General features: G+C 41.6%; 1 protein-coding gene across 2 annotated transcripts in view; it reads left to right on the top strand.

Moving 5' to 3' along the window:
• tfpia (tissue factor pathway inhibitor a) overlaps positions 1 to 16093 on the top strand; it is a 40815-nt gene extending 24722 nt beyond the window's left edge. Inside the window, exons 2-7 of one of the 2 annotated variants that reach the window (XM_053626260.1) lie at positions 46 to 246; positions 11806 to 11976; positions 14037 to 14117; positions 14291 to 14362; positions 15352 to 15531; positions 15666 to 16093. In XM_053626260.1, coding sequence (XP_053482235.1) covers positions 46 to 246; positions 11806 to 11976; positions 14037 to 14117; positions 14291 to 14362; positions 15352 to 15531; positions 15666 to 15733 — 773 coding nt within the window. In that variant the 3' untranslated portion in view covers positions 15734 to 16093. Of the gene's footprint in view, positions 1 to 45; positions 247 to 11805; positions 11977 to 14033; positions 14118 to 14290; positions 14363 to 15351; positions 15532 to 15665 lie in introns of both variants that reach the window. The other variant, XM_053626259.1, reaches the window with a different exon arrangement.
• The last annotated feature ends 4588 nt before the right edge of the window (positions 16094 to 20681 follow it).

The raw sequence follows: 20681 nt of genomic DNA, 5'->3' as shown, positions 1-20681 counted from the left end.
TTCACGGCCCAGTTGTAACCATGGCCCTCTTGTTCATCTCTGCAGATGGAGAGCAACCTCCTCTCAAGATTTTCCATCACTGGTGTGCCTTAAAGAAGGACGAAGGGCCCTGCAAGGCGTTAAAGGACAGATTCTACTTCAACGTCGAGACGTTCCGCTGTGAGCCGTTCGAGTACGGCGGCTGTCAAGGCAACGAAAATAATTTCGAGACGGCAGAGGAATGCGAAAAAATGTGTCTGGTGAAAGGTAAGTAAGTGGGTTTTACTGCTTTTTTTTATTTATTTTTTTTATTCCACTTAAGATGAAATTGACGGTGCTCAGCAAGGGTGAAGAGAGTTCTGCACTTGTTCAGGGAAATGCAGAGGTTGACAGGAAACGGGATTGGAAATGTATCTGAATTGTCACGACTGGGTGATGGAGGAAAGGCATAGGTCTATACTCCTAGGACCTAAACTCCAGAAGACTCCTACGTGACTAATGCTGCATTCGAGTAAAGTAATTTCCGACTAAGAAAAGAAACAAAGAAAACACTCTCTAAATCTGCGGAAGCCCTAAGAAGACATGCATTATTATTTTTTCCTTTCTTGTTTTCTCGTGATCTTGACATCACAAAAAGCTGAAAAGCAGTTAAATAGCATCTTTCAGACGTCATTCTGTCACCATGTAGACGTCCCGGTCCCTCAAGTTGGCTGGCGGTGAAACTACTACATATTCAGGGTCGCTATACTGTCTTCGACGATAAAATTGTAGCCCTGACAGCCTAGTTCTCAAGTGTCGGACACTTATGTGGTAGATGTCAGTCACTGACAGACATGGAGCTATTTACTCAAGTAGCTATATACTCAAGTATTTCAGCTTGAGTGAGTCCCTAGTCAAAGTAAAATCCAATTTGTTCATCCATGATGCTGCAGGATTGCACAAAGCTTTTGCTTCCTCCAGAACAATAAAAACAACATGTTAACATTTGTTATGTCGGGTACACAGACCAAATCAAGTCGGGATGATGACAAAACAAGAAAGAAATAATAATAATAATAATAATAATAATAATGTATGGCCTCTTAGGGCTTACGTACATCTCGGAATTCCTACTCGGGAACATTCTGAGGATGGTCTCCTCAACTCCAATTTCAGCAAAACAACATGGCTTCTCAGAACATTCAGAGACAAAAGAAACAAAGCAGAACTACTTGACTTTTAAATGAGTTATACAGTATGTACATGTACAATGGATATATATATAAAAAAATCCGCACACCCTTGTTAAAATTGCAGGTTGAAAAACGAAAACGAGTTGAATCACGTCAGATCTTTTTCCATGTTTAGTAAACAACGATGACGTAATGTGTCGATCATAATTACCTCATGCATCAAAGAAACCTTGCAAAACATGGCTCGGCGATTTACTGCAGAAGTTGTTTCTAATCGAATATTAGCGTCGTTTGACGGTGGATCTGATGGTGAAGCTGTCAGCTAACAAAATACTGATTTTCACAATCATGAACACGATAGTAGCCTATCGAGAGTAACGTATCGAATGATCCGAGTCCCAAATATGAGCCAGATGCTGAATTTACCGGGGGGGGCGCAGAAAGTGCGACGTTTGCCTATCATAATATTACTTGATAATGTTGTTTTTAGCCATGAAAACGATACGTGATAAAATGACTTTAATTTCGGAAAATATTCAATATTGTAATGCTTGTAATTTTGTTATGGCGACTGAAACGATTGAATGAAAATGCTACAATAGTTTCACTGTTTTAGCGCGCGAATGATCAGTGCGTAATTTTAACGGTGTTTGTTATTTTTGCATCTGTTTGATGACGAAGAAAATGTCAAAATATAAAAGAATATGCCGTATTATATTACTTTGTAATCGTTAATAAAATATCAGGACAGTTTTATATTATTGGGTTCAGTTTAGAGATCCATCCATGGAAACAAACATATATTTTGTAGATATATTTATATATATCGGAAATGCATACAGACTACAAAGTCATGGATAGACTACAGTGCTATATAAATCAAGGACAGACATAGGCTGACAGGCTGCGCTAACTTTGATGGATAATATCCATAAGCATTTAGATCAACAACACTTTCATTTTCATTTAATTAAAAAAAAAAAGATCATTTATGAGTTTTCCATGCAGACTGAACAAGCTAGAAACTCTTTTTGTATAGCACCATGCTTAGTTAGTTAGTTAGCACCGATATTAGCTAGCCAGCAATATGCTCAAAAGGAAAATTCCCCAATAAATATAAGGTGTATTTTCTAGCTAAAGTTTTATTTAGCTACAGCGTTATTTAAGCCATTTGTTGATAAACACTGCTCAAACAAAATAACGTAAATAACGTTTTTTCCCCCCGTAATTCGTGACTAGCCATGTTGAACGCGAGGTCTGTAGGAATCAAACTTAATCAAAATTAAGTCAGTCATTTTAATATTCACTTCATTTATTTGAATTAAAAAAAAAAAAAAGCACTCCCTACAGTCCAAGCTCCGAGTCATACACTTCCAGATGAAATGACTGGTTTACGTAATCCACTTTGTCAGTTGTGCTGAGTGGTTTGACCTTCCAGTCTGATTCAGCGGATTGTCACCCATCCCTGAAATGCTGACTGAGATAACATTATCTCAAGCTCAATAAAATAACACGCCATCCTAGGAGTCACCGTGTAAACAGTGTCACCGCGTTTATGAGTTTATGAGTTCAACAGCAGGGCGCTCCCATTTCCACGTAATCAGATCATAAAGATTAACAGTATGATTGCACAACCCGAGAGCTCATTATATTCTAAGCTATCAGTCAGTAGAGGATAATGATACTCTAATTGATATCGATAAGGGCTGAGTTTTTCACCTCACGAGTTCTTAAGATATCCAGAATTCATACTATAGCGGATAGAAACGCATCTGGATCAATCTTTAGATAAATGTGCCCTATGATGGAACCATCCAGAGTGTATTCCTGCCGTACGCCCAGTGTTCCCGGGATAGGCTCTGGATCCAACGTTACCCTGACCAGGATAAAGCACGTAGTGAAGATGAATGAATCAATATAAATGAATATAATGAATGAATGAATCAATACAAATGAATCAAAATAATCACTGAATCAATACAAATGAATCAAAATAATCACTGAATCAATACAAATGAATCAAAATAATCACTGAATCAATACAAATGAATGTACAGCCCAGGGAATTGACTTAACCCAACTCTGAGTATGAGTACAGTAAGTTTCCCCTGTGTAAATATTGTAAACGAGTGCCTCAACACTGAATACGATCCCTAGTTAGTGTTACTAAAGGTCATTTTAATAAACATCTTAAATCTTTTACCGAAATATCTATACAGCGATGAATGAAGAAGACTAAGATTATTACTAGGACATTAGTAGATGAAGCAGGAACTTTCTCATGAGACCAAAAATGTACTAAAATGTCAAGCTATCGAAGTTCTCTACCCCGTATCTCGAATATATTTTTGTCATCTAGCTAACTGTTACTTAGCCTCTTATCTAGCAGGCTTTTAGCTAGCTGCTCTTCGGGTTACATTCATGTAAAAGTACAACTTTCTCAGCATTTTGTCGAACAAGGAGGGCGTTTTTTTTTCAGACAGAAGGATGGGTGTGTCTTTGAGTGGGGCAGGTGGGTGTGGCTTTGAAGCAATACATACTGTAAACTTGTTTTTAAATATTTCGGACTAGGTGTCCAGCTTTCAGAAGCGGTTATACGATCACACTCGATTAGCTTATTTTAGCCAGCTAGCTAGTGAATGAGTAGAGAATATTATGAACATTTGTGAAATTGGCTTGGAATTAGAGAACTAAGTACATACTTTCTCAAATTGCCAATGACCTCCTTCTTCCTGTTTGAAGACTTCCATATATGGACTCAAACACGTACTGAAATTGAATCCAAGACACGCCCACTCAGAGCTGCTCTCATGTACATGTACTAACTCATGTAATGAGAACAACTTCATTGTCTGAGATTTGTGACTTCGTTTGCGTGTAAACTTTCAAATAGCATATAAGCTTTTAAAATTTCTCACCAGTTGTCACTTCTGTTTTAAAATGTGTCTGCTTTTTAGAAAATGGCCGAAACATTTGAGTGGAAACCGTGCAGTTTGAGTCCAGATGATGAGTTGAAGCAAGATTTATGATTTCACTTGGCATTCAGATAAAAAAGACAGACTAAATAACATGCTTTTCTGTTCTTCTTGGCAGAGCATTTGTCTCTAATGGCATAAACTACTTCAGCACATCCCATTTATTCAGCGCTGTAAATCATTCCGATGCTGAATCACGGCTTGATGGATATTCTTCATGCTAAAAGTTGGTACTTTCAGACTGTCGTGACTTTCATGTTTTTGTACACAGAGGGGCGTGTCCTACACCACTTTCTGACATGCCCTGATTTGACCTCAATGCTTTTTTTAAAATGGTCACGTATGCAAGGTTAAAATCTTACATATCTTACAAATGAAGGAAAACGCATTCTAGAAATATCAGCTTCTACATATTCACTCTGGTAGTTCCTCAGGGTGGCATCGGTTATAAAATGTCTCAACTAATACATTCACGTAATCGCCACTGTCGGGATGTCGACTATTCAGACGTTAAAGAAATTCCATTACCATCCACTCCTAAGGGAATTCCCTCTGCGTTCGTTGTGATCGGCGCCGCGTGAAAGAACGCGCTCAGAGCCGCGAGTCGCACATCACGATCAAATCCCACTCAGCTAGTTTAGAGTCAGATCATATGCAGTTCAACTCTTAGGTCACTGTTAGTATGGAAATATCTCCTAGACACTGCTGTAGACAACATCCTCCGTCTGAGGAGCTAGCTCAATGCACTAGCTATACAGGTGCATCTCAAAAAATGTCAATATCGTGGAAAAGTTCATTTTTTTTCCGTAATTTAATGCAAAAGGTGGAACTTTCATATATTCTAGATTCATTACATATAAAGTGAAATACTTCAAGCCTTATTTTTGTTTTAGTCGTGATGATTACGGCTTACAGCTCATGGAAATCAAATCTCAAGATATTAGAATAAAGAATTTATAATACAGAAATGTCGCAGTGTCGTATTCCTAGTGTCAAGCCACTCCTGAACCAGAGACGAGGCCAGAAGCGTCTTACCTGAGCTAAGGAGAAAAAGAACCGGGCCGTTGCTCGATGATCCAAAGTCCTCTTTTCAGATGTAAGTAAAGTTTGCATTTCATTTGGAAATCAAGGTCCCAGAGGCTGGAGGAAGAGTGGAGAGGCACAGAATCCGGTTTCAGAACTGGACCACGGAGCACTGGAAGAAGGCGGCCTGGTCTGACGAATCACGTTTTCTTTTACATCATGTGGACAGCCGGGTGCGTGTGCGTCGCTTACCTGGGAAAGAGACGGCGACAGGATGCACGATGGGAAGAAGGCGAGCCGGCGGAGGCAGTGTGATGCTCTGGGCAGTGTTCTGCTGGGAAATCTTGGGTCCTGGCATTCATCTGGATGTTACTTTGACACGTACCTCCTTCCTATACATTGTTTCAGACCGAGTACACCCCTTCATGGCAACGGTATTCCCTAATGACAGTGGCGTCTTTCAGCAGGATAATGCGTCCTGGAACACTGCAGAAATTGTTCAGGAGCAGTTTGAGGAACATAACAAGGAGTTCAAGGTGTTGACCCGGCCTCCAAATTCCCCAGATATCAATCCGATCGAGCGTCTGTGGAATCTTCTAGACAAACAAGTCCGATCCATGGAGGCCGCACCTCGCAACTTAGAGGAAGTAAAGGATCTGCTGCTAACGTCTTGGTGCCAGATACCACGGCACACCTTCAGAGGTCTTGTGGAGTCCATGCCTCGACGGGTTAGAGCTGTTTTGGTGGCACGAATATTAGGCAGATGGTTTTAACATTATGGCTGTATGTTACTGCAAGGAAAAAAAAAAGTGCAAGGACTTGCTAGAATATTTATTAAAATGTGCTTGTTAAGTCGATCACTCGTTCAGTACCTTCAGTATTTTTTCCAAACAGATAAGAAATACAATTCACTCTTATTGTCGCCTATTTAAAAGTAAGGAATCCTGCTTCAAAAATATTCTAATTTCTTCCGTGGTTCTAGAAAAGAAGGAAAAAGTGCCACATCAGCTTGGTTCCAGCTCTGTGGTTTAATGAATCATGTTGCATCTCCTTCCACCGCCTCTGGAAACCCTGAGACGTCACTGCGCACAGAGAGTGTCGAGTAATCTCTCATAGTCTCTCATAGTCCCGTCTCAGATTAAAACTTCAGCCAGTTCATTGAGAGAAATGGAAAGTTACACACGGAGCGGATTTGTGGCTTGCAGTGCATCACTTCCTAAATTGAAAACGTGGCTCAGAAAAGAACAAGCCCGCCTAAGCGGATTCATTTCTTTTCGGGATCGTTTGCTAAGAGTTGGAGCTTCGGTATGGACGCTACGTTTGCATTTTTTTTTTTTTTTTTTTTTTTTTACTCATCTGGTGGATGCTTTTATCCGGTGTGACGTGAAGTGAAGCAGAATCCAACATGGAAATTTTAGAAATAAAGTTTCTCAAGCATTCTTTTCAAGTTTAATTGGTCTAAAACTCGAATGGGATTCCACACGGAAGCTTTAAAATCTGGGTTTCTTGACGAGGATAAAGTGTAGACACTTTGGTGCCATTTTCTGTAGAGCAGGTTCCCAGGTTCAATCCTGAGCTCGAGTTAATGTCTGTGTGGAATTCCATGTGTTTCCCCATGTCCCAGTGGGTGTTTTCCTGGTTATCCGGTTTTCTTCAGACCTCCAAAAACATTGCTGGATTGGCTACGCTAAAATGCCCATAGGTGTGGCAGTGTGTGTGAATGTGTGTGGAAGCCCATTTGGTGCCCTGCGGGACCAGCGTCCCGAACAGGGCGCGGATCCAGAATCTAGGATAAAGCGAATACTGAAGATGAATGAATAATCTCACAATAAGGAGGAACCTTTTAATGCTTATATGGACAAACTGAACATGTGTTTAGAGCAATTACAGGTTCAGTTTCTCTCTTTATTTTCAGTGTGATCTGAACTAATTAACCACAGATACATTTTTTAGCATTTAAAAAAAAACATTTTTACCGAGGGTGCCAATAATTCTGGAGTTTACGCTAGTCTTCAAAGGATTGACCAGAAACGTGTGTTAGCTGTAGGAAAAACAGATACATTTGGAAATTTTGAAGTACTGACTCTCAACTCTGTGTGTGTGTGTGTGTGTGTGTCTGTGTGTGTCAATGTGTATGAGAAGATGCAGTGTGTGTGTGTGTGTGTGTGTGTGTGTCTGTGTGTATGAGAAGATGCAGTGTGTGTCTGTGTGTGTCTGTGTGTATGAGAAGATGCAGTGTGTGTGTCTGTGTGTCTGTGTGTATGAGAAGATGCAGTGTGTGTGTGTGTGTGTGTGTGTGTGTGTGTGTATGAGAAGATGCAGTGTGTGTGTGTGTGTGTGTGTGTGTGTGTGTGGGAGAAGATGCAGTGTTTGTGTGTGTGTAGGAGAAGATACAGTGTGTGTAGTTTCTGTGTGTGTATATGAGAAGATGCAGTGTGTGTAGTCTGTGTGTGTGTGTGCATGTGTATGTGTGTATGAGAAGATGCAGTGTGTGTAGTCTGTGTCTGTGTGTGTGAGAAGATGCAGTGTGTGTAGTCTGTGTGTGTGTGTATATGAGAAGATGCAGTGTGTGTAGTCTGTGTCTGTGTGTGTGAGAAGATGCAGTGTGTGTAGTCTGTGTGTGTATGTGTATGAGAAGATGCAGTGTGTGTGTGTGTGTGTGTAGGAGAAGATGCAGTGTGTGTAGTTTCTGTGTGTGTATATGAGAAGATGCAGTGTGTGTAGTCTGTGTGTGTGTGTGTGCATGTGTATGTGTGTATGAGAAGATGCAGTGTGTGTAGTCTGTGTGTGTGTGTATATGAGAAGATGCAGTGTGTGTAGTCTGTGTGTGTGTGTGCATGTGTATGTGTGTATGAGAAGATGCAGTGTGTGTAGTCTGTGTCTGTGTGTGTGAGAAGATGCAGTGTGTGTAGTCTGTGTGTGTATGTGTATGAGAAGATGCAGTGTGTGTGTGTGTGTGTGTGTGTAGGAGAAGATGCAGTGTTTGTGTGTATGTGTATGAGAAGATGCAGTGTGTGTGTGTGTGTGTGTGTGTGTAGGAGAAGATACAGTGTGTGTAGTTTCTGTGTGTGTATATGAGAAGATGCAGTGTGTGTGTGTGTGTAGGAGAAGATACAGTGTGTGTAGTTTCTGTGTGTGTATGAGAATATGCAGTGTGTGTAGTCTGTGTGTGTGTGTGTGTGTGTGTGTGTGTGTGTATGAGAAGATGTGTGTATGAGAAGATGTTCACCCTGATGAGTGACCCGTTTCCAGATCCTTCTTCCTCCTTCAGAGAGCAGTGATTTAGAATGATCATTTCCCCTGTGCACTGGGAGAGATTCATTCAAATCTTAGGAGCCTTTAATGCCCAAGTCAACACTTATCTAATGAGGAACGTGTGTTTGGAGGACAAATGTCTCCATCTAGTGGCCGAAGTGGGCAGCGCAACTTAAATAACTCGAGTGTGAGGTGGATCCACAGGGAGTTACATGCTTCATCAGCTTTGCTCTTAGGGGCCATTTTCTTGCAATGCAATATTGAATGTGTTTGGGTGAGTGTAAAAGCGACATGGTTAGAAACACGCCACGGGAATAAAAGCTCCACCAACAGGGATGATGCGGAAACAACCTCGTTTCCCTGCACATTTCCCATGACGCCATGATGCTCTGTGCATTATTCATGGATGTGAGAGTCTGGTTAGGAATCCCTTCACTAAATCTGACCTGTGAGTTTAAGCAGAACAAATACTGACGGAATTAAATCATCTGATCCGCTCGTGTCATTTGTTCATCCACAACCCAGTGCAGCCTGGAGAGTGCGTAGGACGGTACCGCTTGAAGTACCATGGACATGGTTTTGGACCTCAATTCCACGTGGACATTCTCTCTGTGGTGGCTGGGACTACGTTTGCGACTATACTTTTTAATTTTTAGACTTCATTTTAAAACCATAATGAACTTTCCTTTACGTTCACACTATCCGTCGTTACCCAGATGAGGACGGGTTGCCTTCTGAGTCTGGTTCCTCTCAAGGTTTCTTCCTCATATCATCTCAGGGAGTTTTTCCTCACCACCGTCACCACCGGCTCGCTCAATATGGATAAATTCACACACTTAAAATCTCTATCCTGTGTTTATATGTTTCTGTAAAGCTGCTTTCAGACAATGTCCGTTGTTAAAAGCACCATACAGATCAAATTGAATTGAATTGAACCCAGACTAGCTGGTACCAATCCTGACAGAGTCTCTGACTTCTGGTTTGAATGGTCCGAGGGTGTAGGTTTGGGCCCCCTAAATGGAATGTGGCTCATTGTTTTATTTCTTCCTGTTACATCGTTGCTGCCTGGTTCGCCCTGAGATCCTACACATATTATTATATAAACTTATAAACAGCAAATTTGTCAAAGCTGCTCTCATAAAAATCCTTTTTTATGTACACAAGAAGACATTTTGGGACAGTGGTCTTCAAATTGCTTGGTATTGGTGCAAAAAAACTATATATATATATATATTCAAAATGATGACAGAGGCATGTATTAGCCTGCTGTATAGCAAGAGTATTAACTAGCGGTTTTCTTTGAACCATACGCAGAGGTGCGTCCAGTTTTCCAGCTAAAAGGTATGCTAATTATTTCCTTTATAGTAGCATGTGGCACTCTGAGTCGAAATCGAATCGGGATTGTGAAGAGATTCTAACCTCTAAGGACAAATAATGATACCAGAGAAAATGCTAGTTGTCCTGAGCAACGAGTTATCATCAATCAACTAGCTAATTAGCCAGTTTGCTGACTAGCCGACTGCTATCTAGCTAGCTAGGAGAATAAAGTAATGAAGTATGTGATGAACAAATAGCAGCACTCACGTTATGTTTAAGTATTGTATCGCTACGCTTTGCTTTTATAAACAGCTTCGTTCATCATTTTATCTTGGAGTCTGCAGCTGTCTGAATTCTAAGTAGTCATGTAACCAATTTTACTTGGGATAAAAATGACAGAGTGGCATTTAGTATTGTGGAAAGGGTTCAGAGAAGGGGATGTGGCAAGGGAGAGCGGGTGTGGGGCGTGTATAAAATAGCAGTGTAGCACATTCTGTAAGGAAAATCTCGTTTTTGCGTCCCGTTTAAGGACCGAAGGAAATATGCTTCAGCTTAGTGATGACAAAGTAAAGCCTAAGCGACATTATACGTGATCTATTTTGAATGTGTATCGTTACGCAGGCGCCGAATAAGTCTGACGAATATGTCTCGTTTCGTCCTGGTTAGTATGAGTAGGTCCTGCAGTAAATAATAAACTACTGTTGAGTAAATTGTGCCTCACGCTATGTCAGGTTGCGCACTTTAAATCCAAATGGTATTGGTGATTTGGCGAGGGCAGGTTGTGTCGCGTTTCAGTGCACAGGATGTAGCTGAGAGAAAAGGAGGCGAAAGGACACGGCACTTTAATATGGTATGGCTCTGAGAACGTTGGGGCTGCCTGACATCCTGATGGATATCCACTCAAGCAAAATATCTTAATTAGCAGCTTCTATAAATGAAGTTTGCATGACAAAAGGAGGGCTTGTCAGGATATTATGAAGTGGCCGCGTCCTTATAGCTGGAAGTAAACCGCACCGGTCGGCCCGACGTCAAAGTGACGGCCTGCCACGAGGATCGCTCATCCGAGTGTCTTCGGAAACGAACACCCGGGAATCGGGAATATTGTTTCAGGTTCGTTTTTCACTCAACGTATGTGAATCTGTCTGATTTCTAGGTTTCTGCGGCAAACGTTCACGCTGTACACTTTACAAACCTGGGCCGAACGAAATCCGATTTGAAATCCAGTCTGAAAGGCAGATTGGAGATGCAGCACACGTGGAAAACGGTTCTCTGGAGTAATCGGACCATAATTTAAACCCTTTTTTTTTTTTTTCTACGTTTGGCAGAAACTCTGCTAGTCATGCTGAGAACGCCATTACCACGGTGAAGCATGGTGATGGTAGTATTGTGTTAGCCTTATCAGAGTTACCCTTCATCACTTGTCTGATTAAAGTGCTCCTTACCTATGGGATGGTCTCCTCTAGACAGAGTCATTTGTTGTGCCATATTCTTCTCTCTCTCTCTCTCTCTCTCTTCCCAAATAATGGATTTAATGGTGATAATTTTTCCCTAGAATTGTCTTGATATCTCCTTGGTCTTCATGATGCTGTTTGTTTAGGTATTACTTTTAAAAACTTTTAGGGGAACAGTAACAGGTGTATTTACGGAGTCGGCCTGTGTGTAATAAGCGTCACATGATCTCACCATTCAACTCATTCTAGAATTCTAGGACTTCTGATGTGAGCTGGTTGCAACTAATTTAGGGGTTTAACAGCAAAACAAGGGTTAGTCAATCACAGATATTTATTATTATTATTATTATTATTATTGAGTTGTTTTTTTTTTTGCAAACTACCTCGATCCCCCCCGACACACACACTTTAATGTTATGGAATATATTGTGTAGATCCATGCCATAAAAATCCCAGTTAAGTCTGTTTCAATTCCAGGTTGCAAATTGCGAAATATGAACAAGGTCACGGGGGTGAAAACTTATGCAAGGCACTGTCAGTTTTAGCCAAACCATTTCTTAAGGCAGGACAAATAGCGATCAAATCACCGCCTCGCATCCTTTTTTTTTAAAGTGATTTGTTTGTTTCCCGTAGCCAAAAAGAGTCCATGCCACCTGGAGGATGAGCCGGGTCCTTGCCGAGGCCTCGTACCGCGCTACTTCTTCGACAGCAAGGTGAACGAGTGCAGACGCTTCTTCTACGGTGGCTGCTTCGGAAACGCAAACAACTTCAGGACGCTTAAAGAATGTCAGGACCGATGCCCGCGTACGTATTTATTAATTCTCCTGTCTTATTTATACTCGGGTTGTACCTTCTTTTTTTTTTTTTTTTTTTTAATTCCCAGCAGTGTAATGGAACGGTTGCGTTTCTTTTACACAACAACACTCCTGAATTCTTGAATCTGATTGGGCAGACGGTATTGATAGATTTTCTGTGAGAGCAGCTCTGACAGTAGTTCCAGTTGGGTTAGAAAAATTACAGGTTTATATTAATGCTCTGCTCCTATTATGGTATAGTTTCTATAGTAACCGCTCATACACACTAAGGCTCCATATAAACTAAGGCTAATAATAAATAGATTTCTTTTTTTTCTTTCTTTCTTTTTTTTTTAAATGTTGTTATTTAACAAAGAAAAATGCTTTATTCTTGATATGGTGAATCCTTCTGTAAGTAGACGTTTATTTAACGTTTATGGAAGGAGTCTCCATTGTCTGCGTTTTGTAACACTGGAAAGTCTTCAGGACGGTGGACATTGCGGTTTCTCAGTAACACGAGAGGAACTAACTTGTCTTATGAATGTTCCACGTCATTAAATGTAATTATAAATGGTTATTAAAGACATCGTATTCTTCATTAATGTCGTTGGCAAATTGCTGCGGTATAGGAGGGCATTTTGATCGTGCGTTTATTGGGAATTAATCCGCTTCTTCTTAGCGTCTGCTCAGTCCCACATCACTCCACCTCGTCGGCGATTATTTCCCGATAAAAGCATAAGCCCTACTGTTTTACCCCTTACTCAAAACGCACACTACGGTTCTCTTAAATCCCATAATAAACCGCAAGAACGATATTTTTAGAACTAGACAGTGGATTAAAGCATCTCTGAACAATGGCTCTAATATATAATATATATATATATATATAATACACACACATGTATATATATATATATATATATATATATGGGCGAACATCGTATCAGGGGTTTAAGAGTAGAGTGAAAATGTCTGTGAGGCCCTCTAGTGGCTGGCTGCAGTACAGTTTTTAGCTCCGTCCATTCCCGTGTAAGTGAATGGAAAACAAGCCAAACTTTTTTTTTGTTTTTTTTAAAAGTCTTCGCAAATTATTTTTGAGAATAGTGTCCTGTCGTTCTTATACACGTAGATGAATGCGATATCTACCCCAATATGTTTCCTAAGAATAAATGCATTTTTATCAGGTGATTTGATGATAATTAACATGCCGTGGTTGATAACCTGATCCACAGTTTTGGAGGGGGCTGCTGAACCGCTAGAAACACAATCTAGCCTCATGAACATGCGCCCATTTTCTAACACGTACCCGAAGCCCATAAAGTCTTAGACGGTGTGTGATTGGGGATCAGGGGTAAATATGAGATGGAGGAAAGGCGACAGCAACTAAATGTACTTTTTGGTGTCAGATTTTCAAACACCAGTCGTTATTTCGACACTTTTTTCGCTCATTTTTAATACATTTCAACGCGATTGAGAGAAATTAAGACATGTTTCTGAAATTATTATTGGAAACAAAATTGCATTCAGTTTCCAAAAAGAAAAAAAACCAACAGCCTTGAACTAAATATAAGATCGTGTTGACTTGTAGCAGAGACTTTTTGTTCAGTCTAATCTAAAGACAGAACTGTGATTATTAACGGTCTTGGCTGCGGTTCAGTCTTATTATCTTGATTAACCCTCGAGTCGCTCTTCTCTCCTACCCTGAACATAATTCATTTAAGTGTTGTGTGGCATCTCTATAGTTCTATTAACCTCGAGACACGATCGTACTTTTACAACCCTTTAATCAGCCACGTTACTGATTGGCGTCGCCGTCAAAGAACAGGACACAGGCATCATCCACGTGCAGCTTTTGCCAAGAACACAATGATGTCTCACAAACTTAAGTGTAGATTAAGTAAAGTTCAACAGCAAGAGTTGTTTTATTCCATCGGTTATTAAAACCCAGCAACGAATGAGAAACGAATTGTCTTTTTGGCGGTCATTGTATAAATCGCCGACCGAAACGTCCGTTCATAGGAGGAAAGATTTAGACAATGAGAATGACCGATTTTTGTTTCCTATCAGCAGGTAATGACACCGAGGACCCACGAGACGGTCTGAAGGCTGAAGAGAAGGCAGAATCTAATGTGCCGGCGGTCATTATACCTGGTACATGACTCCTGTGCATTATCATACCATCTTTATAATGTTTGTGGTATCAAAAGTTCCTGGTGTAATAGTAGGACCCATCAGGATCACACTTTTCAGTGCATTATGACAGCTTCAAAATGGCTGACATGACTGCACGTCGATGTTGTAATGAAAGCGTGTGTTGCTTTTAGACGTTCACTCGGGGTCCGCGTCTCACACACAGCCTCAGAGGATGCAGAGGCCGGAGTTCAACACCAACACGGGTAAACAGACAGTTTTCTTCTCCTGTCTCTCCGCCCGTGTTTGTCAAGCGGTCTGTCGCTCTGTCTGTGTTTGTCACACGCTCTGTCTGTCTCTCCGCCCGTGTTTGTCACGCGGTCTGTCGCTCTGTCTGTCCCTCCGCCCGTGTTTGTCACGCGGTCTGTCGCTCTGTCTGTCTCTCCGCCCGTGTTTGTCACGCGGTCTGTCGCTCTGTCTGTCTCTCCGCCCGTGTTTGTCACGCGGTCTGTCGCTCTGTCTGTCTCTCCGCCCGTGTTTGTCACGCGGTCTATCACTCTCTGTGTTTGTCACACACTCTGCCTCTTTGCCTGTATGTCATTCTGTCTGTCTGTCTGCATCCGTCACTCACGTTTATGTTTCTTGTGTCTGAGTTTGTTGCTCTGTCTCTCTGTCTGCCTGTTGTTCTGTCTATTTACCACTCTGTCGATCACTCTGTCACTACTTCTGTCCGTGTTGTCATTTTGATTCTCTGTCTGTGTTTGTCACTGTCTGTTTGTGTTTGCTGATCTGTCTGTCTTTGTCTATCAAAGACCGGCTGTCACTCTATCTGTCTGTCACTCTTCCTGTGTGCCTATCACTCTGTCTTTATAGATCTGTCTGTCTGTCACTGTGTCTGCCTGTCTCTCTTTGACTCTGTCTGGCTGTCACTCTATGTGCATGTCGCTCTGTCTTTATGTCTGTCTGTCCCGAGTCTGTTTGTCTGTCTCTCTTTGACTCTGTCTGTCTGTTGCTCGCTCTGATTGTCCCTCTGTCTGTTATCTATCTGTTTAATCTGTCTCTGCCTGTGTTTATCACTTTGTCTGTCTGCCTCTCTCTCTGTCTGTCTGTCTGTCTGTCTGTCTGTCAGGTCTAAACTTTCCATGAACTCTAAACTGACCCTAAACCTAGTTCCATTTAAACCTGCCTAACAAACCTAAATGACATTATTGCCATCTCTCTCTCTCTCTCTCTCTCTCTCTCTCTTTGTTTTTAGAGCTGGACGTTCCCGATTACTGCCTGAGTCCTGTCGAACAGGGCGGATGTGACGGCACGGAGAGGAGATTTTTCTACAACTCCATAACTAAGCGCTGTCATGCCTTCAAGTACAGCGGCTGCGGGGGAAACAAGAACAACTTTGCCTTCAAGAGGCTGTGCATGAAAACCTGCCTGAAAGGTATGTTTCTTCATTCACTGAACTCTGACCACTTCGTAACAGCATTACACAGATATAATGTACTTCATGGCATTGCTTTAAGTGTAAGTCTATTTATTTACTTAATCAGTAAAGATCTGTATTTTGTGCTACAGATATCAGGAGGAACAGCCGAATACGAATAAAGACCAAGAATGCCAACATCTTACTCCGGTCCGTCTGAGTCCCCTGAATCGCTCCTGTTTCCTTTTTAATGTGTAATATTGGTATTTTATACAGTAGATCCATAACAATTATACACTTTGTTATACTATTCTCTGTATGTCTATATTTCTAATGTTACTTAATAACCGTTTAAAATGTAACCTTAAGTGCCTGTTTTATAAACCAATTTTTATTTTTGCACATATTTGAGTGTTCTGTTGTTCAGAAGGTTGTGAGTTCAAATCCCAGGACTGCCAGAGAGCCGACACTGATCCCCTGAGTGAGACTTTTAACCCAAGCTGTGTGCTTGGTTGGCCTTTCCAAAGTGTTGCTTTGGATTAAAGCATCTCTGAACAATGACTGTGTATATATATATATATATATATATATATATATATATATATATATATATATATATATATATATAAAAATATATGGGCGAACATCGTAACAGGGGTTTAAGAGTCAAGTGGAAATGTCTCTGAGGCCCTCTAGTGGCTGGCTGCAGTACAGTTTTTAGCCCCGCCCATTCCCGTGTTTTTTTTTTTGTTTTTTTTTTAAAGTCTTCGCAAATTATTTTTGAGAATAGTGTCCTGTCGTTCTTATACACGTAGATGAATGCGATATCTACCCCACTATGTTTCCTAAGAATAAATGCATTTTTATCAGGTGATTTGATGATAATTAACATGCCGTGGTTGATAACCTGATCCACAGTTTTGGAGTGGGCTGCTGAACCGCTAGAAACACAATCTAGCCTCATGAACATGCGCCCATTTTCTAACACGTACCCGAAGCCCATAAAGTCTCTGACATGAACGTAGTGATGACATGAACGTAGTGATGGCATAAACCAGGACAGCTAACTCTATCTACATTTCATAACAATTTATTATTGACTCTTAAAGTAGCCAGGTAAGGTTAGCCAGTCACTCGTTTTTTATTTTTATTTTTTATTTTTATTTTTTTTTTAAACAAACTCCAGCGACAGAATGAGCGGTGCATAAAAAAAAAAAAGTGCACCTTTCCATTTAAACGGGTAACTTCCCGCAGGTCTCAGAGCGAATATGCCGAGATGTGTTGTTTTGAGTGTAAATCTTGACTGCTGTTTACTAGTGTATTTTCATTTCATTTATATACTTCTAGTTACGTTACTGTGATTAACGCGACGGGATTAGCTAACATCTGCTAGCTAGCGAATGCTCGCTCTGTCGATCATGACCGAGCTCTAAAAAATCTAGCTGCAGTTTTGACTTGAACAAACTCAATTCACTTCATTATGGAAACTTTCAGCCAAATTTAGGCTTCACGACTATACTATGGGAGTCGATGGCACCACTTTATCCACTCATATATACAGTCATGGCTATGAAATGTATCTGAAATGTATCTAAATGGATCTCCGTGATGTGAATGAATCCAGTAGTTCAGTATCCTGAGTAGGGAGCGCATGAGAACATAAAAATGTCCACAAGGCTGCTTTATTCCCCTTCTAATGTTTCTGTGTATATACAGTATAATACCTTTTACTTACTTATGTTCAAATAAATATGTAATGTGACCCTGTTGTTATCAGTGTATTTGTATATATTAAGCAGAACAGCGTATAGTGATACAGGCAGACACAGCGGTGCGATGCTACATACCGTGACTAACCAGATTTCCTACACTACCGTGCTAGATTAGACTCTTTAATTTGAAAGTATTCATTTAACGTGATCTATCGCATCATGTAATAGTGAAGCAGTATAGTAACACTGTCTATTCATGATTCATTTTTAACAAAATAATGTATTACTTTAGAAAGAAGAACCCATAAAACTTCAGGAAACGAAACGCTCCAAACTCAAGCATGCACTGAGAGTGGGTTTACACCCTCCGCTACCTGTCTACAGTTCTCATAGGTGTATTATTATGAGAAATCAAATCAGTTGACTTAAGTGTGTAACTTAAGTCAGTCAGAAATGTATCAATTATACCAACATGAATTACAACATAACTTCAAATGAATCGATCACACCCATCGTAGACACACACACACACACACATTATAGACACTCTGTCTGCACTTTATTAGATTTAATTTCTGATTATTTGGTGTAAAACAAGATCTTGACGGCTGCAGAATAATTTTACAAACTGTCCTGTCCAGCTCCTCTCTGAGCACGGGGCAGTGTGAATCGGATAAATGTATTTATTGATCGATTGACAATTGACTCAGCTGCCAGTTTATTAGGTATTGCCTTGTAGCTGCATTTTATCAGGTAAACATACCATATAGGCCACGTTTTGGGAACAATATATCAGCTCCTCTCTACCACCCCTCCTCACCCTTACCTCATCTATCAATGCAAAGCCATAGTTCATTTTATCATCATCATCATCATCATCATCAGTGCTTGGCAGAATGTACTCTAGTTAGGAACAGAAATTTCAGAATCTGTCTCAAACAAATTCAGACCTTGTTCTTGTGATACCACTAGATGGCGCTGTCCCAACACTTATGGAGCGGATTTGAGGCTTTAAGTATATACACACACGAGAGATCAGATATTTCACTTTGTTTTTTTGTTTGTTTTAAATAAAGGCATCATGACTAGTAATATTAGTACTATTGCCACTGGTTATAGACAATTGGTTGTGGATGTGTGTTACAGTGTTGTGGGTGGGTGCTACAGTGCTGTAGGTGTGTGTTACAGTGCTATGGGTGTGTGTTACAGTGTTGTGGGTGTGTGTTACAGGGAAACCCGGAGGCGGGAATAAACTGTGACGTAACGGGAAGCACCTTCAGTGCCTTCTCCTCTATGCTGGGCCAATTGGGTCATTATTTTTACCTCTGCCTTTCCTCCCTTGTACTCTCTCCTACCTTGGAGTGTTTTATTTGTTTACATAAAGACATGAAACACTCTGTGATGTGTAGGAAGGAGATAAAATTGGGATTTAGGAGGAGATAGAGTGCTCGCTCTCTCTCTCTCTCTCTCTCTCTCTCTCTCTCTCTCTCTCTCTCTCTCTCTCTGTCGCTCTCTTCTTTGCTTATTTTGGATGCCAACTATATTATATTGTATATTATATATTATATTGAGTTCTCGGTAATGTGTGATATTTCTATTTCTGTCCTGAGAATCTAATTTAATTAACAACTATTCTTTTTGTTGTTTGTCAACGTTGGCATTAAAATGATGTCAAAATATTTTATTTTTGCCACATGAATCGAACATTTTCAATCAGGCTAAACAAATGAATTATTTTATCGCTGCAGATCTGGTATAAGAGGAGTCGGGACGCGGTTGGGTTTCTGTGTGTAGAGTATCGTGACTCTGTGTGTCGCTGCTGGTGAGCATGGTCGATGGGATAAGGGATGGGTGTGAGCCCACTGCTGGGCAAACAATTCACACCTCTCCACAATAACGCTGCTAGAGAGATAAAAATAGACCGCACAACTAAAGAGTAAAACACTGTATACAAAGTAACGTCCAGATGAATGCCAGGCCCCAAGGTTTCCCAGCAGAACACTGCCCAGAGCAGCACACTGCCTCTGCCAGCTCGCCTTCTTCCCACAGTGCATCCAGGTGCCGCCGTCTCTTCCCCAGGTAAGTGACGCGCACAAGAAAGCGTGGAGCTTTCTTTTACATCTTCTTCCGTTGCTGCATGGTCCAGTTCTGATGCTCACGTGCTCGTTGTAGGCGCTTTCGGTGGTGGACAGGGGGTCGTTCCGAAATGTGCTGTAATTTTGTAAAATGACACATGGGCGGTACACATCAGATAGTGCCGCAAAAAGCATCATAAAATGTGTGAGCTAGGTGCAAATCAGGCAGGGGGCGTGGAAACACAGGCACAGTGGAATGTACAGGAAGTGGGTGGGGGGAGAGAGAGAGAGAGAAAGAGAGAGAAAGAGGGTGGGAGAGAGAGAGAAAGAAAGAGAAAGCCAGTGGGAGACTTTTACTTTTTATAACACCTTTAATGCATCAGTTTTGGTATATATACATATTCACATTTTTTTTAAAGAAACCCCTTAGACTCCCCCCCAACCCACCCGCCCCCCCCCCCCCCCAATTAACTGCCCATCCATTTTTTTCACTGAAAGTCAAGCGAGTGGGAGAGACAGAGAAAGCGAGTGGGAGAGAGAGAGAGAGAGAGAGAGAGAGAGAGAGAGGGAGAGAGAGAGAGAGAGAGAGTGGGAGAGAGAGAGAGAGAGACAGAAAGTGAGAGAGTGGGGGAGAGAGAGAGAGAGAAAGCGAGAGAGTGGGAAAGAGAGAGAGTGGGAGAGAGAGAGTGGGAAAGAGAGGGAGAGAGAGACAGTGGGAGAGAGAGAGAGAGTAGGAAAGAGAGGGAGAGGGAGAGAGAGTGGGGGAGAGAGAGAGAGTGGGAAAGAGAGGGAGAGGGAGAGAGAGTGGGAGAGAGAGAGAGTGGGAAAGAGAGGGAGAGGGAGAGAGAGTGGGAGAGAGAGAGAGAGTGGGAAAGAGAGGGAGAGGGAGAGAGAGTGGGAGAGAGAGAGAGTGGGAAAGAGAGGGAGAGAGAGAGAGTGGGAAAGAGAGGGAGAGGGAGAGAGAGTGGGAGAGAGAGAGAGTGGGAAAGAGAGGGAGAGAGAGTGGGAGAGAGAGAGAGTGGGAAAGAGAGGGAGGGAGAGAGAGAGTGGGAAAGAGAGGGAGAGGGAGAGAGAGTGGGAGAGAGAGAGAGTGGGAGAGAGAGAGAGTGGGAAAGAGAGAGAGAGAGAGAGAGAGAGTGGGAGAGAGAGAGAGTGGGAAAGAGAGGGAGAGAGAGAGAGTGGGAAAGAGAGGGAGAGGGAGAGAGAGTGGGAGAGAGAGAGAGTGGGAAAGAGAGGGAGAGAGAGTGGGAGAGAGAGAGAGTGGGAAAGAGAGGGAGGGAGAGAGAGAGTGGGAAAGAGAGGGAGAGGGAGAGAGAGTGGGAGAGAGAGAGAGTGGGAGAGAGAGAGAGTGGGAAAGAGAGAGAGAGAGAGAGAGAGAGTG

Source organism: Ictalurus furcatus, chromosome 6 (assembly GCF_023375685.1).
Source record: "Ictalurus furcatus strain D&B chromosome 6, Billie_1.0, whole genome shotgun sequence".
In the NCBI taxonomy this organism is placed as follows: domain Eukaryota; kingdom Metazoa; phylum Chordata; class Actinopteri; order Siluriformes; family Ictaluridae; genus Ictalurus; species Ictalurus furcatus.
The sequence above is the reverse complement of the archived record's forward strand: the minus strand, read 5'-3'. Positions and strand labels throughout refer to the sequence as shown.